We start from the raw sequence: 22,173 nt of genomic DNA on the forward strand, positions 1-22,173 counted from the left end.
TAAATATGTATATATAAACACCAGTCAAAAATTTTCTAATTCATATTTTAATGTTTTTTGAAAGAAGTGTCTTATGCTCATGAAGGCTTCATTTATTTTAACAAAATATTGTGAACTATTATTATATAATTTACGTGCTACATGGTACTACAATAAAAATAAATAAATGAAACGTAATACTATAGTACATTTTGTAATTGTTTAGTTTTGTTTACAGCAAACTAGTCATAAAGTGTGCAGATAATGCATGAATAGTTATGAAATATGCTAAATACGGGTTAAATGAAACCGAATGCATTAAAATTGACGGTCTCTGTTTTAAGATATTTCATTCTCTCTCTCCGTCTCTTCTCAGTAATATAATTTTGGCCTGTTATTCATAGCTGTTCTTTCGTCCTGAGTTCACATTCTTTCATATAATTATGTGGATGTATTTTCAAGTCATTTATTCTGAGCCTCATAATTTATGGCAGGAAGGGGTTTATAGGACAGCCGTGAAATTAACACCTGTTGTTCTCTGGGGATTGAAATTAATTAACCTACTACCTTAATACAGAGCGGCAGGCACACGGGAGGTGGCGGTTTGTGTGTACGTGGCCCAGAAAACACGTGTTGGATTGGACACTGGGGTGGAATGGAGAGGGATTTCATGAACTTTGGTTGGAAAATAACTAAATGAAACTTCTCATATAGCCTCTCACAGGTATCTTTAAAATCTGTGAATGATTTCAGACATTTTAGTAACTTCAACCACACACTCTCTGCTTCAATCGCTCTTTATTGATGGACAGAGTGTGTTCTGACTAAAAAAGTAATCAGCAAGATGTCATTTGCTGATATTATATGACTATCCTGAGCTGTTGCGTCATAAAAGCAGCAGAAAATCAATTTCATGCTTTTAAGAGCCTCTTAAACATCTACTGTAATAAGCAGTGTTATTTTTAGGGCTGTCGCGATAACCGCAATTTCGTAATACCGCGCTTTTGACGAGCCAACCGCAGAACACTGCAAAAACCGCAGCAACCGCGATATTTGCATGTTTTCTATTTTTTGAAAGGCTATGTCCTTCTCGTTTTACACTTCATACGCGTGTACTAAATATTAAATAAGGTAATAATGATAGCATAATGTGTACCATGGTGATTTGTACAGAGGCTCCGTAGATTTGCACTAAACAAGCCTAAACAGACAGTGAATGTGAGAGAGATCGACTGAGCGCGTGCGATTACCTGCGTCTGTCCTTCAGGCCGAGACACAAGTTATATTCGTGAAAAAAAAGTTGTCGTGTCCAAGGATAGCGAAATCTCTGCCTTACCATCGAAGCATTACTGGTCAGCTGAGCCTTATAAAGTGGCGCTCAACGTGAAAATGATTTCAACAGCTTGTTTCATTTCATCTCTCTTTGAATGAATCTGCGTTTTTGAACGTGCAGTTGAATGAACGGTTTAAAGACTCAAAGACAGTCCCTTGCCTCCACCTTGTGTCACAACAATGTAACTGCACTGAGTGACAGCCCGTCTAGAACGCGCAGAGATGAGTAACGTTAGTTCTGCTTATACTCGTGAAATATCAGCAGAAAGTCTTGTTTAGTCAGATTCGAGGATCGAAACTAACTATTATACATACAACAATATCTCTACCATCTTATTGTCAGGTTTATGTTCTGTTTTGTAGACCCTTATTTTGACATTCTCTTTACTTCAATGCTCTATTTAGTTTCGTTATTGAATATGACCTCTCTCTTTCTCTCTCTCTCTCTCTCTCTCTCTCTATATATATATATATATAAAATGGCGGTAATACCGCATATCGCGCTATTGAGCCACTCAAAAATACCGCAAGGGAAATTCCTCAACCGCGACAGCCCTAGTTATTTTAGTATCACTGATGTAGTTTTTATTAATTATAGTCATGACATTATTTCAATCATGACAATTCTGATGATTTTTTGCTTCTTTTGATTTTTGCTGCTGTTGATTTTTTGCTGCTGCTGATTTTTTTGCCGAGGTTGATTTTTGCTGCTTCTGTTTATTTTTGCAGCTTCTGTTGATTTTTGCTGCTGTTGATTTTTTGCTGCTGTTGATTTTTGCTGCTGTTGATTTTTGCTGCTTCTGTTGAATTTTGCAGCTTCTGTTGATTTTTGCTGCTGTTGTTTTTGCTGCTGTTGATTTTTTGCTGCTGTTGATTTTTGCTGCTTCTGTTTATTTTTGCTGCTGTTGATTTTTTGTTGCTTCTGTTAATTTTTGCTGCTTCTGTTGATTTTTGCTGCTGTTGTTTTTGCTGCTGTTGATTTTTTGCTGCTGTTGATTTTTGCTACTGTTGATTTTTGCTGCTTCTGTTGAATTTTGCAGCTTCTGTTGATTTTTGCTGCTGTTGTTTTTGCTGCTGTTGATTTTTTGCTGCTGTTGATTTTTTGCTGCTGTTGATTTTTTGCTGCTGTTGATTTTTTGCTGCTTTTGATTTTTGCTTCTGTTGATTTTTGCTGCTGTTTATTTTTGCTGCTTCTGTTGATTTTTCCGGCTGCTGTTGTTTTTGCTGCTGTTGATTTTTTGCTGCTGTTGATTTTTGCTGCTGTTGATTTTTGCTGCTTCTGTTGATTTTTGCAGCTTCTGTTGACTTTTGCTGCTGTTGTTTTTTGCTGCTGTTGTTTTTGCTGCTGTTGATTTTTTGCTGCTGTTGATTTTTGCTGCTGTTGATTTTTTGCTGCTGTTGATTTTTGCTGCTGTTGATTTTTTGCTGCTGTTGATTTTTTGCTGCTGTTGATTTTTGCTGCTGTTGATTTTTTGCTGCTGTTGATTTTTTGCTGCTGTTGATTTTTGCTGCGGTTGATTTTTGCTGCTGTTGATTTTTGCTGCTGTTGATTTTTTGCTGCTGTTGATTTTTGCTGCTGTTGATTTTTTGCTGCTTTTGATTTTTGCTGATGATGATTTTTTTGCTGCTGTTGTGATTTTTGCTGATGATGATTTTTTTGCTGCTGCTGATTTTTGCTGCTGTTGATTTTTGCTTCCTTTCATTTTTGCTGCTGTTGATTTTTTTGCTGCTGTTGATTTTTGCTGTTGCTGATGATTTTTGCTGCCGCTGTTGATTTTTTTCTGCTGCTGATGATTTTTGCTGCTGCTGATTTTTGATTCTGTTGCTTCTGCTGCTGTTGATTTTTGCTTCTGCTGCTGTTGCAGAGCAAGTATGGTCTTGCCACTGCTAATAGAAACACAGATCTGCTGCGGTGAGCATGTAAGATATGCTGCTGCTGCATAAATAGACATACATAAATCCTGCAGCAGATCTAGGCAGGTGGAGCTGGGGAGGTGGAGGGGTTCAGAGGAACTCTGATCGTAGGCTGCAGGACTAGATTACAGCAAACACTGAACCAAACTATTTAAATGTTGAACAAGCAATCTCATTGGCTGCAGGATCAGCAGAGGCCAATCAGCCTGTGCCATGCAGTAATGAAGTGATTGCTAGCAGATTGCATGTAAAGGACCGATCAGCCTGCGCCCTCTAGAGCTTCATGACTGAAATTAACTAAAATTAAATAAAAAATATTTAAGTAACAAAAAACTTTTTTATGGATTTAGTTTTAAGTTAACTATAATAACCTTGATGACATATTTGCAATTTATATACTGTATTACAAAAAAAAAAAAAAAATATATATATATATATATATATATATATATATATATATATATATATATATATATTTTGCCAGAATACCGAGCTTCTTTTGAATGGTCATCAATGGAGAAAGATCTGCAGAATAACTGAGGAGTGGAGCACAGCTATAACAGTCTCTCTTTACTGTCCTTCCGGTCTTCCTGCTGACAGGAATAATGCATGCTCTCTAAGTTAATTTTTCAGTGATTCCACATAACATAATAATGACCAGAACCCCTTTCTGCACCATCCGCTCCAGATGACTTATGTGTGTGCTGGGACGTCTCCATGGTTTGTTGCTATGGTGATGTGTTGAGCAAACTTCGCAAGATACCATCGTCTCACGCAAAGTCATCGTTTCAAACAAGGAAATATTTCAGTGTTTATGGCTGTGCCAGACATTGTTTGAAGTTTGCATAATCATTCTAATATGCTGATTTGCTGCACATTTCTTATTATTATCAATGTTGAAAACAGTTGTGCTGCTTCATATTTTTGTGGTAAACATGATACTTTTTTCAGGCTTCTTCGATGAATAGAAAGTAGAAAAAATACAGCATTTATTTGAAATAGAAATCTTTTTTAACATTATAAATGTCTTTACTGTCACTTTTGATCAATATTAATGCATCTTTGCTAAATAAAAATTTAAAAATACTTACCCCAAACTTTTGAACTGTAGAGTAAATGTTAACAATACCATAAATCTGTCTCTCTCTCTTCAGTTTGTGGCTCATCCGAACTGTCAGCAGCAGTTGTTGACGATCTGGTATGAGAATCTGTCTGGTCTTCGGGAGCAAACCACTGCCGTCAAGTGTCTGGTGGTTTTGGTCGTGGCGCTGGGACTCCCTCTGCTGGCTGTGGGGTATTGGTTCGCCCCGTGCAGTAGGGTAAGACGCTTTTAAAAGCTTGAATCTCACAAAGCCTATCAAGAATCTATCAGATATAATACTGGCTTATATACAATAAGCGACATTATTAAATATTCATTTTTAGCTTTATCGGCCTTGTAAAAAGGCTTTACATTGCCAAAGCATTGACTCTGATTCAATGGTGTTGAACATTTGTCAAATTTACAGCCAACAGTGGGAACTGAATCAGGCAGTGATTGACAGCGCTCTGAACCAATGGCGTTGTCGGGCATTGTCAGATTACACCTCCTACTATTCCTTTATCAGTCCATTTTAGTTGTATTTTCTGCAGCTGTCAACTCTGAAGTCACTTTTATTGCTATATATGCCATAATTAAGCTACAATGTAAAATATGAAATTGAAGGCTTATTGGAGTACGTTTTATTCTTTCTACTTCAAAATGTCATGTTTATTTCAGTGTGTTACTTGTTGTTTCCATGTAATTGTTTGTAAAAATCACTAGCAATTTCTGAGTGATAATTGTTTCGAAAAGTAAATCCTACATCATTTTTTTTTCAGTGTATAGAGTCTGTGTTTGTGTTTAAACATATTTGTTGATCTTTTCCATGTTTTCTCAGCTTGGTAAAATGCTACGCAGTCCTTTTATGAAGTTTGTTGCTCACGCGGCCTCCTTTATCATCTTCCTGTGTCTACTGGTGTTCAATGCGTCCGATCGGTTTGAAGGCATCACCACCCTTCCCAACGTCACCGTAACCGACTACCCGCTGCAGATCTTCAGAGTCAAGACCACACAGTTCTCGTGGACAGAAATACTGATCATGGTCTGGGTAGCAGGTAATGCACCACTTTTGTAATTAATATTATTTCATGTATATGATCATAATATCCTTCTGTACAACTAGATTTAGACATTTGACAATTGAGATATTGAAGAGATCTGATTTGTGACTGTTCTTTCATGTATACAAAATTTGGTCAGTTTTAGTAATATAGGATATTTCATTAAGAGACTAGTACATTTCTTTCCTGCACTGTCAGAAATAGAGTTCCTCGGTCGAGGACCAAAGCAGGATGATCAATGAACCTTTCAATCGTTTTGTCCTGAAGAGACTGACACAGAGAGAGAGAGAGTTTGAGTGGATTAGAGCCTCTGAATTGACTGAAAATCATGTTTTCTTAAACACTCATTTCCTCCCTGACCAGTTCTGGGCAATAACTTACTAAACGCTACTAACATTACTACAGTTTTTAGTAGCATGGCCGACCATTGCTCATCTGTTTCCAGAACAGTGAAGCTTTTTCTAACCTGCTTTGAAACAGTAGTGTAACCATTTGTTATATATTTTCCACTAGTTATATATTAAAATGTATTCCTCCTTAAACAGCCTTTATGAGTTTATGTATATTTTAGTAACTTGTAGTGTGGCTTACTACTTTTGTTTTTTAAAGGGCATCTTGACTGTAGTGAATCTAGTATCTTATCGTTCAGGAAGGCACAGTTTCACACTCTCTTTAAGAAAAAAAAAAGCAAGCAAACAAGCTCTGTTCAGCATATCATTTTTTAGCCATTCACAACGAGGCGTGTTCATTCATCATTGTCGTATTGTGAAATGGATCCAGTAATGCGAGGCTTTTCGCGGGCAATGCATCATTGAGAGGGCTAAGCACAGATTGAATTGAGTTCAGAACATTTTCCCATTTGGTTTGTGGTTCAGAGAGTTCAGCCACACTGAGCGCACCTCATTACATCTGATGTAAGAAAATGTTTGGCTGTTTCAGTCAGGATGAGATGCTGAAGTAGAGGAAGTCTTTAGCTGCTGAAACAGATACGTGTTGCACATGATGTTTGCGTCTGTTACTTGTTGTTTTAAGAAGAAAGCAGTGCGTTCAGAGATTTTTTTTGGACTGTTTTCATCTTCCAGGTTTGAGTCAGAATCACAGGATTTTGCTGCAGTGCCACTTAATTATTCATGACATGTGACTTGTTCTCTTGCATGGTGCAAAAATCCACAAGTGTTGTTTGGTTTCCACTGTGATAGTAGCAGAGTGACAGGCTTTCAGTAAATGATGACACATTTGACATGTTTGCGTGAAAAGGCCATCCTCACGGTTGAGTGTGTTAACCGATCGAACCTGCTTGGATTGTGGAAGTGACCATGCGTGGAGTCCGTTAGTGATGTGCACCGATAAATCATTTATAATAAATACTGCGAAATTCCATAATAAAATAAGAATTGTCAATTTTGTTTTCATTGAAAGACTCACAGTTCCTTGTTTCCTGTCGTATTGGTGTGCGCGCCAAACTGAGATTAGTATTCCTGCATGTCTTTGTTTATTTTGAAGTATAAAGATGGATGGAGAGAATGAAATGGTCAGAATGTTGGTGCATTATTAGTTTAGAATGTTCGTTCGAAGTGTGTGTTCTGAATGTTCTTTCATTCAAAGTGTGTGTTTGGAATGTTCGTTTGAAGTGTGTGTTTAGAATGTTCAGTCAAAGTGTGTGTTTGGAATGTTAGTTCGTCAAAGTGTGTGTTTGGAATGTTTGTTCATCAAAGTGTGTGTTTGGAATGTTCATTCGTCGAAGTGTGTGTTCAGAATGTTCGTGCGAAGTTCATTTAGAATGTTTGTTCATCAAATTGTGTTTCGAATGTTAGTTCGTCAAAATGTGTTTGGTATGTTCGTTCATTCAAAGTGTGTGTTTGGAATGTTCGTTTGAAGTGTGTATTTAGAATGTTCGTTTGAAGTGTGTATTTAGAATGTTCGTTTGAAGTGTGTATTTAGAATGTTCGTTTGAAGTGTGTATTTAGAATGTTCGTTTGAAGTGTGTGTTTAGAATGTTCAGTCAAAGTGTGTGTTTGGAATGTTAGTTCGTCAAAGTGTGTGTTTGGAATGTTTGTTCATCAAAGTGTGTGTTTGGAATGTTCATTCGTCGAAGTGTGTGTTCAGAATGTTCGTTTGAAGTGTGTATTTAGAATGTTCGTTTGAAGTGTGTATTTAGAATGTTCGTTTGAAGTGTGTATTTAGAATGTTCGTTTGAAGTGTGTATTTAGAATGTTCGTTTGAAGTGTGTATTTAGAATGTTCGTTTGAAGTGTGTATTTAGAATGTTCGTTTGAAGTGTGTGTTTAGAATGTTCAGTCAAAGTGTGTGTTTGGAATGTTCGTTCGTCAAAGTGTGTGTTCAGAATGTTCGTGCGAAGTTCATTTGGAATGTTTGTTCATCAAAATGTGTTTGGAATGTTTGTTCGTCAAAATGTGTGTTCAGAATGTTCGTTCATTCAAAGTGTGTGTTTGGAATGTTCGTTTGAAGTGTGTATTTAGAATGTTCATTCATTCGAAGTGTGAGTTCAGAATGTTCAGTCAAAGTGTGTGTTTGGAATGTTAGTTCGTCAAAGTGTGTTTGGAATGTTTGTTCGTCAAAATGTGTTTGGAATGTTTGTTCGTCAAAATGTGTGTTCAGAATGTTCGTTCATTCAAAGTGTGTGTTTGGAATGTTCGTTTGAAATGTGTATTTAGAATGTTCATTCATTCGAAGTGTGAGTTCAGAATGTTCAGTCAAAGTGTGTGTTTGGAATGTTAGTTCGTCAAAGTGTGTTTGGAATGTTTGTTCGTCAAAGTTCATTTGGAATGTTCATTCAAAGTTTGTGTTTGGAATGTTTGTTCATCAAAGTGTGTGTTTGGAATGTTTGTTTGTCAAAGTTTGTGTTCAGAATGTTCGTTCATTCAAAGTGTATGTTTTGAATGTTCGTTTGAAGTGTGTATTTAGAATGTTTGTTCATTCAAAGTGTGAGTTTGGAATGTTTGTCAAAGTGTGTGTTTGGAATGTTTGTTCGTTCGTCAAAGTGCGTTCAGAATGTTCGTTCGAAGTTTATTTGGAATGTTCATTCAAAGTGTGTGTTTGGAATGTTTGTTCATCAAAGTGTATGTTCGGAATGTTTGTTCATCAAAGTGTGTGTTTGGAATGTTTGTTCATCAAAGTGTGTGTTCGGAATGTTTGTTCATCAAAGTGTATGTTTGGAATGTTTTTTCATCAAAGTGTGTGTTCAGAATGTTCATTCGAAGTTCATTTGGAATGTTCATTCAAAGTGTGTGTTCGGAATGTTTGTTCATCAAAGTGTATGTTTGGAATGTTCGTTTGAAGTGTGTGTTTAGAATGTTTGTTCATCAAAGTGTGTGTTTGGAATGTTTGTTCATCAAAGTGTGTGTTTGGAATGTTTGTTCATCAAAGTGTGTGTTCAGAATGTTTGTTCATCAAAGTGTATGTTTGGAATGTTCGTTTGAAGTGTGTGTTCGGAATGTTCGTTCGTCAAAGTGTGTGTTTGGAATGTTTGTTTGTCAAAGTGTGTGTTCAGAATGTTCGTTCATTCAAAGTGTATGTTTTGAATGTTCGTTTGAAGTGTGTATTTAGAATGTTTGTTCATTCAAAGTGTGAGTTTGGAATGTTTGTCAAAGTGTGTGTTTGGAATGTTTGTTCGTTCGTCAAAGTGTGTTCAGAATGTTCGTTCGAAGTTTATTTGGAATGTTCATTCAAAGTGTGTGTTTGGAATGTTTGTTCATCAAAGTGTGTGTTTGGAATGTTCGTTTGAAGTGTGTGTTTAGAATGTTTGTTCATTCAAAGTGTGTGTTTGGAATGTTTGTTCATCAAAGTGTGTGTTTGGAATGTTTGTTCATCAAAGTGTGTGTTTGGAATGTTTGTTCATCAAAGTGTTTGTTCAGAATGTTCATTCGAAGTTCATTTGGAATGTTCATTCAAAGTGTGTGTTCGGAATGTTTGTTCATCAAAGTGTATGTTTGGAATGTTCATTTGAAGTGTGTGTTTAGAATGTTTGTTCATTCAAAGTGTGAGTTCAGAATGTTCAGTTAAAAATGCGTGTTTGGAACGTTCGGTCACAGTGTGCGTTCAAAATGTTCTGTTGAAGTGCCGAATGTGATCATCGTGCTCGTACGAGTGTAACATGAGGAGTGTGTGTGTGGAAGTTTAATTATATTGTGGTGATGGTTGAGGCTCAGTCTGACCCTTCTGAACACACCCTGACCTTCTCTCTTTAACTCAAGCTCCTGTCACTGTTCTCAGTCCGATGGCTTCTCTTGTGGGAGTCTGGTGAAGTAATTTATAGTTTTGGAGATGAAATCACCTCTCTATATCCCAGCATGCTTTCAGTGTCTGATTGAACTGAGTGAAGTATTACTTGGATTTCCTTCGGCAGTCTTCTAACCTAGATTAAAAATTAAAGTATAAGGCAAATGAAGTTCATCTAACAGAATTCGCTGAGGCTCCATCATACTGTAATTCTGCAGCTCTTTGATTGTCTGAATAATTCTCTCTGTCTCTTTATCTCTCCCTCATCTCTTATCTCCTCGTATCTCAAATTAAAAACTAGAAAATAACATTTATTATCTTCATTTTGCTTCTCCAGTAAATTTATCTTAATTTAAGAATGATTAAATATTTGTGCTGGAAAACAAGACAGAAATGCTGAGGAAGAACATCATGTTTTGCAGCGTTCATTAAATGTTTGGTAAATTTGAAGAGACGTTTGAATTGCTTGAGTTTAGCGTTCATCACAAGAAACGGTTTAGTTTAAGTTTCTTTCTATTTTAACCACCCCATACTCTACTGCTGTGGACGCTGACAGCTGATAATGATAATTCATGGCTGACCATCACTGTGTTCCTGCAGGAATGATGTGGTCGGAGTGTAAAGAGCTGTGGACGGAGGGGCCGAGGGAATACGTCATGCAGCTCTGGAACGTTCTGGATTTCGGCATGCTCTCCATCTTCATCGCAGCGTTCACCGCCCGGTTTTTCGCCTTCATGCAGGCCATGAAAGCCCAGGAGTATGTGGATGAGAATATCCACGCTCCAGACCTGTCGCTGGTCACGCTGCCGCCGGACGTCAGATATTACACCTACGGTGAGGAGAATCTGCAGTGACTCTGAGTGTCTTAAATCATTGAAATATACATGAGTTTTGGCAGTATTGTGATTAAAAGCACTGAATTTTTCTACATGAAAGGATTTGCTGATTGCTGTGCACACCATAGTCATTTAGAAAATAAATGGTTGATCAAGACCGAGTTTAACCTTTGATTAACCTCTTACTATTAGACAGCAATCGTTAACTAAAACCTTAAAAAGCATTTTTGTTACTTGAAACAAAATAAACATTAATGTCAATAATTTCTGAATTATTTATTTCGGCTCGTTGGAAGGCAAAACTAAAACTTTACCCATCTGTTCGTCACATGTGATTTGTGTTTCTTTCAGCGAGAGACAAGTGGCTCCCGTCGGATCCTCAGCTGATCTCCGAGGGTCTGTACGCCATCGCCGTGGTCCTGAGCTTCTCCCGGATCGCCTACATCCTGCCGGCCAACGAGAGCTTCGGGCCGCTGCAGATCTCGCTGGGACGAACGGTGAAGGACATCTTCAAGTTCATGGTCCTCTTCATCATGGTCTTCCTCGCATTCATGATCGGCATGTTCATCCTCTACTCCTACTATCTGGGGGCAAAGGTTAACCCCGCCTTCACCACGTGAGTGACATAAACTGTAAAATATGATTATTCCAAATTAATTAATAAAACTCAGATTATTGGAGTGTTTTACGAGAAAATACTATTTCAGTCTTTCTGCTTTCTTGTTTCTTGTACTTTCTAAATTTCTTGTTTAATTCAATGCGTCACATGCTGTTTCTTTGTAATTACTTGGGAAATGTACTAGCAATTTTTAAAAGAAAGTTGTTTTAAAGTAAATCCTATTGTTTTTTGTCAGTGTCCATGTTCTGAAACATATTGTTTGAAGAAACATTACTTCACAAAAATATGTACAATTAGGGATGTGCATAACTACATAATTTTTAAAACTCAGTAGTTGAGGTAAATAGTTAAGGTCATGTCATAGGACACGGTCTTGTGCTAAACACTGTTACAGCTAAAACAACAAAACAATCCAGATAAACTAGTGAACTTCAAAAAAATCACATAGTCACCTGTTGCAATTACTAGTCGACCATCCTGAAACACTTAACATATTTCTAAGTACTTCAAAGCAATTAGTTCTACAAAAAAAAAAAAAAAAAAAAAAAACCTTTGATTTTTAATTGTTTTTAATTTTTAAAAATGTTTTGCATTTTTTTTAGTTGCATTTTTTGCAAAGAATTTTTTTATTATTTATTTTAAATTGACATTATTGGAATTGATTTTGTAATGATTTAAAAAAATATATATTTTCCAAATGGATTTATTTGTTATAATTATTCTTTTAATCTTTAAAAAAAAATCATATTTTTTAAATATTTTAAAATTTTTATTATTTTTATTTTAAAATAAAAATATTTTATATATTTTTAAAAAAAATATATATATATATTATTGGAATTGATTTTGCAATGATTTTTAAAAATATTTTAATGTGGATTTAAGTGGATTTTAATTATTATAATTATCTTTTTTTTATTTTAAAATTAAGATTATTCAAAAATAAATACAAAATATTTTATATATATTTTTAAATTGATATGATTTGTTTTGTATTTATTCATAATGTTAAATCATTGTAATGATTAAAAAAAATGTTTTATTACTTTTTAGTTGAAATTCTGTTTTTTTTTTTACTTTTCTAATTATTGTAAAGAATGCTAAATTACAAATTTACTAAATACTTACTAAATACTAAATTTTTCATTTTAATTTAAACTTAATTTAAAATTAAATTTTAAAATCATTACAGTAAATACAAATAATATATTTTACATTTATATTATTTGTATTTATTGTAATGATTTTTTTAATTAAGTTTAATTTTTAGCAAATAAACAAAGATTTTTTTATTTTAAAATTAAGAAAATGTAAAAAAAAAAAAACATTTTTTTTAATTAATTACTTTTTTTTTTATTGAGATTATAATAGCTTAATTCAAGTGAATTATTATTATTATTTTTTTTTTTCAATGAAATTTCCTTTTTTATAAATCAGCTTTTTAGAGTATGTTCCTCATCCTGCCACAGTAATTGTGTATATTTGTGTTAGCCGGTCATCTTCTGAACTCAAACACAGGATCCGCGGTCAGTCAGTCAGATACAGTAGTGAAGTGTCAGTGGGATGAACCAGAGAGAGCTGAGCTCATTTCACAGCTGAGTGAGCCCAACAGGATGAGGTTTGTTTCACAGCGAGCGAGAAGAGAGGAAACAAGTCTGACAAGTGTGTGTGTGTGTGTGTGTGTGTGTGTGTGTGTGTGTGTGTGTGTGTGTGTGCGCGCTCTAACATCAGAGTTTCCTCCAGCACATCATACTTGTGTCCGTGTGAGACAATCTTCATTTTCACAGCTGATCTCCAGGGAGGAAAAATAGATTTGCATTGCTGTCATTTTCCTTCTCTAGTCTCCAGACATTTACTATCCCAGAAGATTTCATCCCATTGTCTGGAGCGCCTGCAGATTTAATGTAAAAGTGCAGCATGTGCTGAAGTGTTGAGCGTTACACTAATGCAGTGTGTCCATGTTACTGTAGTACTTACTGTAATTGGGTGTTTTTCAAAAGCAAAATTAATGAACCAGAAGTTTTTTACTCACACCGTCCGCTAAACAAGTTCATATTTAAAGTCATCATGAAACAGTGTTGTAATTGTCAACTAAAACGTGTTCAATCTCCTGTTTTTTTGCAGAGCGTCTCATCACTGTGTTTCTGAAGCTTCTCGCTGACTCTGAACTCGTGTCTGTGTTCACAGGGTTGAGGAGAGTTTCAAAACGCTCTTCTGGTCCATATTCGGGCTGTCTGAAGTGTCCTCTGTGGTTCTGAAATACGATCATAAATTTATCGAGAACATCGGCTATGTGCTGTACGGGATCTACAACGTTACCATGGTGGTGGTTCTGCTCAACATGCTCATCGCCATGATCAACAGCTCGTACCAGGAGATAGAGGTGAGTTACCTTCACACGCTCTGATTTCACCTGAACGAAGATCAAAATTAGTTCAGATTGAGATCACCAGCGCCGATACTTGAGCCAAAACTCGAGCCAAAATGAAACTTAAGAACAAGTTCATCATTTATCATACATTCTCAAAAATGAAGGTTCCAGTTAACAAAAATATCTTCTAAGAACGTTTTGCTAATGTTCCCATTAAGTTGTTTCTAAATGTTGTTTGAATGTTAAAAACAAACGTCCAGTTTTTAAAGCGTTTTGTTTGGTTATGTGAACATTCCGTTTCATCATTGTTCAAACATTATGGAAATGTTACTTTTGAATGTTCTCGGAATGTTCTGAAACAAGTTGTTACATTTAAAAAATGAAAAAATCATTCTGTGAATGAGTTATAAATAATATATTTATCATTATATTACATCTGGACGAAAGCGTACTGCACAAGTTTAGAGCTACAGCGAGCACAAGCTTTGCTTAAGAAATTATTAGGACACATTTCTATAGCTCTGACTCATTTTAAATTGTTATTTTGACACATTTGCCATAATGTCTCATACTGACATTATCTGAGTAGCTGAATGAAATACGGCAGAAAAGCCGCTCATTCAAGGACGCGCGTTTATTGCATGCGGGGAGAAAAAATATGGGGTGAAATTATACAACGATTAACGAATGCATGCACAATTATCCATGAACTTGATATCGTCTTTTCTGAGTCAATCTCATTTGATTCATTTGGATTTAGAGACTTTTCACTGTTTTCAAGCATCTCACAACACACACACACACACACTCATGTCACTTGATCCACAAAGGCAAATCTTCTTTGTTTCATGCACAAATTATGATACACTAATATAAATTCTCTATTTGTAGAAATTGCTGCACATATTTAATTCAGATTTTGCACACGCATGTTGAAAGGCATTTGGTTGTGGATCGTAAAACATATTTGCTACATTTATCAAATTCATGGAAATTGTGCATGCATTCATGCATAGTCTAAATTCATCCAAGAACATTTAATGTGTCTAAAATGCATGTGCACAATTCAGTTCAACTATAAAGATTAATTTAATGCTGTTAAACTCAATGCATGAAGTAAATTGTTTGCTGAAATAAACACAACATTAACAACGTTTTGAGAACATTATCAAAGACCAGATAACTTTGAACGAACATTCTATTAATGTTACCGGAAGAACGTTTGGTTATAACTTTGAGAGAACGCTCTGAGAACATTCCCTGTTCGTTATGAATGACAAAGAAGAACCATTTTCAGTTCATCATTCAGTGATCGGGTCTTAAAAGAATCATTTTTCTCAGTGCAAAGAAATCTCTAAAGTACCTGTTGTTCAATGGAAAGTTTCCATGTATGTTAAAGATTCCTCATGGAACCACAGAATCTTTATTTTCAGGAGTTACAGATCATTAAAGGCTTCTTTGCCAAAAATCCGTCTGGGATCAGATCAAGCGTGTCCTCTGTGTTTCCAGTAATCCTCTGGGAGGAGTGTGTGTGAAGCTCTTGATCACTGTAATCGTTCAGACGGGGTTTCGGCTCTCGCTGAGCAATCACACTTGTGCAGATGAGCCGTACTTCAGGTTTCTAGAGGAGAGACAAAAATGAAACTCTTACTCAAACCTTCAAACAAAACAATCCAGAAGAACGAACTAGTCACCCTCACTAACTGACGGGTCAGCTGCTGCAGTGACGACACCATCCTCACACACTCAACTCACATTCTGAAGAGCTTCAAAGAATAAAAATCATTTTAATCAATTTAATTTTTTAAATACATTCTTATTTATTGTTTAAACAATTTTTCTGTTCATTTTTATTTTTTTTATTGGTTTAAAAAAAATTAAGTTGAATAAAAAAAACTTACATTAAACATCAATCACATTTTTTATTTTAAAATCTTAAAAGATTATAGGCATCTTAATTCAAGTTAATTCAGTGATTTTTGCCTTGTTTATTGACTTCTTAAAGGGTTAGTTCACCCAAAAATGAAGTTTCTGTCATTAATCACTCTCCCTCATGTCGTTCCACACCCCTAAGACCTTCGTTCATCTTCAGAACACAAATTAAGATATTTTTGATGAAATCCAATAGGTATATGACTCGTCCAATATAATCAACACTTTCAAGGTCCAGAAAGGAACTAAAGACGTGGTTAAAACAGTCATGTGACTGCAGTGATTCAACCTTAATGTTATGAAGAGACGAGAATACTTTTTGTGCACAAAAACAAAACAAAAATAATGACTTTATTCCACAATCTCTGTGTCATTCTCATTCATTGTTTACGTCCAGCGCTTCCAGGTTCATCGTCAGAACGCTGACTCATTATTGGCTGCGTCAGCATCACACGCATGCGTCGTGCTGATCACGTGATCAGCTTTGGCCAATACTGAGCCGGCGTTCTGTCGTAAACATCGAAGCTTCAATGAAAACAACATATGAGAATGACAGACAAATTTGTTACTTTTTTTGTTTTTGTGCACAAAAAGTATCCTCGTCTCTTCATAACATTAAGGTTGAACCACTGCAGTCACATGACTGGATTTCATCAAAAATATCTTGTGTTCTGAGGATGAATGAAGGTCTTACGGGTGTGGAACGACATGAGGGTGAGGAATTGATGACAATAATTTCATTTTTGGGCGAACTAACCCTTTAACTGTAAACCCTTTTACGTCCTCTCGGCCGGCTCTGATGATCTTCCTCATGTTATGTGAAGGCGATTAATAGTTTTATAGAGTTTGTAACTGTCTGTTTGTCTCAGGACGATGCAGATGTGGAGTGGAAGTTCGCCCGCTCTAAACTCTGGCTGTCGTATTTTGACAACGGAAAGACTCTCCCGCCTCCGTTCAGCATCGTTCCCAGCCCGAAGTCCTTCTATCTGTGTGTGAAGAGACTGATCAACCTGCTGCGCTGCCGCCGCCGCCGCCTGAAGAAGGACGTGGAGCTGGGCATGGACAACTCCAAATCCAGAGTGAGTGTGTGTGTGTGTGTGTGTGTGTGTGAGACAGTTCCATTCAGATATAAAGGATGAAGCTCCTCTCCTCTCATCCGTCCTGCTCTCTCTCTCTCTGTGATAATTCACTCAAGATGATTAATTTTCCATCAATCTTCCTCTATTCTCAATAAGACCAGTGAGAATAAGCCACAATGATCTATCTGTCCAATAAAGAGCACATAATGCCTCTCTCTGTCATGAACTTATTGACATTTCTCAAGCAAAACCGGTTTTTAGTGTTTCCACGAATAAAAGACAGATTCTCCTGTCCGTGTTTATCCTGCGGAGAGAATCGATGCGACACGAGGAAGAGCGGGAACAAACTCTGATGAAGAGCTGAAGGGTGATCGTTGTGTCCTCAGGGCAGATATCACTTCATCTCCTGAGAGAGCGAGAGGAACCGCATTACTGCGATCATCTGTGTCCTCGTGTGATTCCTCTGATCCGCCGCTGTGATCGACTGAACGGGCTGCTCTGGAGCTGTTCTCAGATGTTGAATGAGTTCAATTAGAACCACATAAAACTGTGATTTATTTTATTTGAACCACCACAGGCCGTCTGTACAGCAACTACTGAGAAACAGCTTTATTTTAGCATCATTTATGTACTGTTATAGTATCATTTTGAATGAGCCTTTTTCAGTTTTATTTTAAATTTAATTCATTTTTTATTATTATATTATAATATAATATAATATATTTATATATAGCTTTAATATAGAATAATAAAGGGTTATTATTTCTAAAACTATTAAAGACATTTCTGTTTACTGAAATAAAGCTGAAATAAAATAAATTGAGTTAAATTATAACCACATAATTTAATATAATTTATACTATTATTATATTATATTATATTATGTTGAATTAGCTTTTTTTCAGTTTTATTTTAAATGTAATTTTTTAAAATAATTTTATGATGTGCTTTTGTCATTTTTTTTATTTTATTTATTTTTTATATATAACTTTAATATAGAATAATAAAGGGTTATTAACATTAACTGAAGCTAAAGCTATTAAAACATTTCTGTTTACTGAAATAAAGCTGAAATAAAATACAAATATTAGTCAAAAAACTAAATGAATTTTAGAAATGTTGTCTTGGTAATAAACTGAAATACGTTTAATGTGAAGCTCTAAAGTTATTAACTGGAAGTAAATGAAAACTGAAACTAAAATAAAAATAAATTATACCTAATTAGCAATGTTTTAATAAATAAATAAATAAAAAGACTAAGAAATTGACAAAAACCCATAATGAAATTACAAAAAAATTACTACAAACTACAATGACATGGAAACTGAAAATATAAAAATAAAAGCTAATAAAAAATATTAACTAAAATAAAACTGGAACTATATATATATATATATATATATATATATATATGTGTGTGTGTGTGTGTGTGTGTGTGTGTTTCATTTATATTTTATTTTTGTTCATCTTTATTCCAGTTATCAAAAACTATGTTTAGTAGTTTCAACAGCAGCTCTGAGAAAGTCTGGTGATTTCTCTGGTGTGTTTCGCCCTCTGGTGGACAAAAGTTACATATGATCATTTTATTTTACATTTGATAATGTTATGAATCGCTGAATGTTTAATTGAACACTTAAAACTGCTGACAGAGACCTGAGAAACTTCATCATGTGCGTCTTTATTCTACTGTTTTTGTTTTCTATTTCTTTTTATTTATTTGTTTGTTTGCTTTGTTACACTCTAAAAAATGTTTGGTTAAAAACAACACAAGTTGGGTTGAAAATGGACAAACCCAGCAATTGGGTTGTTTTAACCCAGCGGTAGGGTTAAATGTTTGCCCAACCTGCTGGGTAGTTTTATTTAACCCAACCACTGGTTAAAAATGACTATATGGCTGGCTTAAAATGAATCCAAAATAGGTGAGAAATTAAAAATCAGACACATAATTACTAGAGGCAACAATAATAATCAAAAGGTGTACATTTATTAATAAGCAATTTAATAAATGTTTATTGTTTATTATTCATTATCTTATTAATAAATGCTCATTTATTAAACATATTAATAAATGTTAATTTCCAGCATATTTTGGGTTCATTTTAAGCGAGCAATACAGTAATTTTTATACAACAGTTGAGTTAAATAAAACTACCCAGCACGTTGGGCAAACATTTAACCCAACCACTGGGTTAAAACAACCCAATTGCTGGGTTTGTCCATTTTCAACCCAACTTGGGTTGTTTTTAACCCAGCATTTCTTAGAGTGTACTGTTTACTTAATTATTTGAATTGATTTGCTTTCATTGCATTGCTTTGGTTTATTAATATTTAAATGTATATTTAAATAATTAATATTAAGGCTCCAGCATCACCCTCAGGACAAGCGGTTTGGGCATGGAATGGATAAATGGATATTCAATATTAATATTATATTGATTATACAACTGTTAAATGAATGATATTAATGAATTAATAAATTACTAGCATATCAGGATTGATTGTGGTATCAAAATTGGTATCAAGCATTGTGAATTTTTTTATATGATCTACTGAAAAGTTCCTAATCAGCTGTAGCATCCCGAATGAGTTAATCAGTATGTATCAATAATCAATATTTCTCAATGTTTGCAGCTGAACCTCTTCACTCAGTCCAGCATGAAGATGACAGATTCACACAGCTTCAACAGCATCTTAAACCAACCCACACGCTATCAGGCAAGAACGCACACACACACACACACACACACACACACACACACACACACACACACACACACACACACACACTCTCACACACACACACACTCTCACACACACACACACTCTCTCTCTCTCACACACACACACACACACACACACACACACACACACACACACACACACACACACACTCTCTCTCTCTCACACACACACACACACACACACACACACACACACACACACACACACACACACACACACACTTTCTCTCGCTCATATGATGAATCATCACTGCAGATTTCTCTCTTATCTCTCTGATCTCTTTTGTCTGATTTTCTGCTCACAGCAAATCATGAAGCGTCTGATCAAACGCTACGTTCTGAAAGCACAAGTGGACAAAGAGAACGATGAAGTGAATGAAGGTGACGTGTGATTTACTGAGAGATTCTTGGGTTTCTGGAACTGCTAAAAACAAACCAACTGGATTCATAAAAATCAAATGATGATGATATGATTATGATGTTATAATAATACTCAAAAGTTGACGTTTATGTACAGTTGAGTCTCACTAAAACATATTTCTCCTCATAATTAAAAGCAAATACATTGAATAAATAAAGATTTTGAACAATGCATTGTACATTTTAGCCGCACATGTTCCTGACGGATTGTGTCCTGATGTTTGATCTGCAGGTGAGCTGAAGGAGATAAAGCAGGACATCTCCAGCCTGAGATATGAACTGCTGGAGGAGAAGTCTCAGGCCACAGAAGAGCTGTCAATCCTCATTCAGAAACTCAGTGACAAACTCAACCCACGACCCGTCCATCCGCACTGACCCCTGCAGGTCAACTCGTGTTTATGTTAAATATATCCCACTTTATTATGCAGAGATCAGAAGTAAGCCATGTATTCGCTCCAACATGTCCTTTATTGAGTTTGTGTGGCTGAACAGTGGCAGATGACGGAATAAACGACACGCTTCACCTTTAATTTAAATCATAGTTATCACGTGACATAACGCTCTCCTGGAGGACAAAACAAGGCTTTCCTCCATCGACACGAATGTACTAGTAATGATATTAAAAGATCAAATTCTGTATAAACCATATGATGATGATGTATACTATACACAGACAAGCAGAAGAACTCAGAATATAAAAGCAACACACCGTTTTTCCATAGAAAACACTTTATAAAGAAACACTAAACTATTGAGAGCGTTGCATTCTGCTCGTCTGTATATAGTACGCATGATTAATTAGTTGTATACTGAATTTAATCTCTTAATTTCACTGTTTTTGTACATGAACGAAGCATTTTAGAATGTCCTGCTGTTTTTAGTGATTGAAATACTGATTATATTTTCTTAACATATTTTTGTTTTTCTTTTGAGATGTGATCTGAATGCTTTAAAATTAACAGGCTTGTGCTGCAGTTCAATGGATTTTTTGCCCTTCATGTGTCACGTGACTGAAAACTATGAATTGGACAGTTCTTCATGTTAGCTCCACCCTTTAATGATGATTGGCCTGGTCTGTTTTGATTGACAGTTCCATGTAGGCTCCACCCATTTTAACAATAACTGCAAGTGCAATATTGAGTGTAACATATTTATTTAAATGTTACTTTTTTGTCTCATCATTTATTTATGTTCAGGTGTTATTTATTGCACATATCTGTATGTGTTTTATATACAATAGAAGTTATTCTGAATATAGTGTAATGTACAGTATTTCTCAACCAACTTTAGCAGGGATATTTGCTGCACACTGTCTTCATCCGTTCCTGTATTAGTGTAATTGTGAAGCTACAAAGTAGATGAAATATTAGTGGTCCAGTGTCTTTAAAGTGCCCCTTTATGCTTTTTCAGATATTTCCGTTCATGTAGGGTGTGATCGAGCTGTTTGAGAATGTAAAAGTTGTCGGGGTTTAGAGAGGCCGAATCTTTGATCGAAGCGTTTCAGACACTGAGAGAAAAGAGCTGAAGCTGCAGTGGATATTATGAGAAAATTAAAGTGTTTTTGATCTTGGATGAACATAAACCTGTTTTAGGAGACTCTGAAACAACATTAAAACAGCATAAAGGGGGACTTTAAGATGGAGAGACTTCTAGCACAAACCTATGCAGGGTAAATGTCTGTATGTTCTGTCATGATCTGACAAATTATTACTAGTATTATTTCTTCAGTTGTTGCTGCGTCTAGAAGTTAGTTAACTTTTTATTGTATTTGTATTTGATTATTATTCAGATTATTATTTCATTTATCAAACCCATAATATTTCCTTGTGTGCAGTGCAAACTTTTCCATACAGTAACTGAATGATGATTTGAATTGAAAGAACAGAAGCATCAGAATAATCCATATGACTGATGTGTGAGAAGCTTCATCTGTGAGTGCATTATTCCTTTAAGATGTTGTTTGTTTGTTTCAAGAGAAATGAGCTTGTGAAGATCATATTTCATGTATTTGTACAGTGTAAAAACCCAAAACTGCTGAGCTGCATAGATATGAATGTTGAAAATCAATGCAATCAGCTGTAGTAAAGGGTTTTTGAGTGCCATTTTGGTCCATAGATGGCGCCATTTAATTTCACAAACTGCAAGTCTGCATTCATTTAAAACTCGAGGCTGAATTATGTATGTTATATTTATATGAATGTCAGTAGATGGTATATTTCATGTTAGACAGTATATCTGCAGCAGTTTATATGTAGGATCAGAGATTTGCTCTGGCAGGGCTACTCTAACAAAATATGTGTGGAAATATGTGCAATTCAGATGTTTTTGCTTGGATTTTCATTTATGTATATTTAGACATTTAAGCTATGCATTTTTCATATTATTATTATCAATTAAATGATTTTAGAGAGAAACCTAAGAAATATGACATGTACAGATATTGCTGTAATACACTAGCATTGAGACTCTAAATTTGACATTTTTAATGTTTTCTATATAAAATCTATTGAAAAAAACAAATGTGTGTATTTCCTTCATCCTGAGCACATCACACAAAACTCAAAATCAGT

The 22,173-nt window shown here is 35.2% G+C and overlaps 1 protein-coding gene across 2 annotated transcripts in view; it reads left to right on the forward strand.

Annotated features, from left to right (window-relative positions):
• trpc3 (transient receptor potential cation channel, subfamily C, member 3) overlaps positions 1-22,173 on the forward strand; it is a 38,207-nt gene extending 16,034 nt beyond the window's left edge. For both annotated transcript variants that reach the window (XM_048179713.1, XM_048179714.1), the window contains 9 exons: positions 4,380-4,544; positions 5,145-5,361; positions 10,206-10,439; positions 10,793-11,057; positions 13,248-13,443; positions 16,233-16,442; positions 19,074-19,157; positions 19,489-19,564; positions 19,836-22,173. In XM_048179713.1, coding sequence (XP_048035670.1) covers positions 4,380-4,544; positions 5,145-5,361; positions 10,206-10,439; positions 10,793-11,057; positions 13,248-13,443; positions 16,233-16,442; positions 19,074-19,157; positions 19,489-19,564; positions 19,836-19,978 — 1,590 coding nt within the window. In that variant the 3' untranslated portion in view covers positions 19,979-22,173. The remainder of the gene's footprint in view (positions 1-4,379; positions 4,545-5,144; positions 5,362-10,205; positions 10,440-10,792; positions 11,058-13,247; positions 13,444-16,232; positions 16,443-19,073; positions 19,158-19,488; positions 19,565-19,835) is intronic.

This window comes from Megalobrama amblycephala, unplaced genomic scaffold (genome assembly GCF_018812025.1).
Source record: "Megalobrama amblycephala isolate DHTTF-2021 unplaced genomic scaffold, ASM1881202v1 scaffold331, whole genome shotgun sequence".
Taxonomy (NCBI): Eukaryota; Metazoa; Chordata; class Actinopteri; order Cypriniformes; family Xenocyprididae; genus Megalobrama; species Megalobrama amblycephala.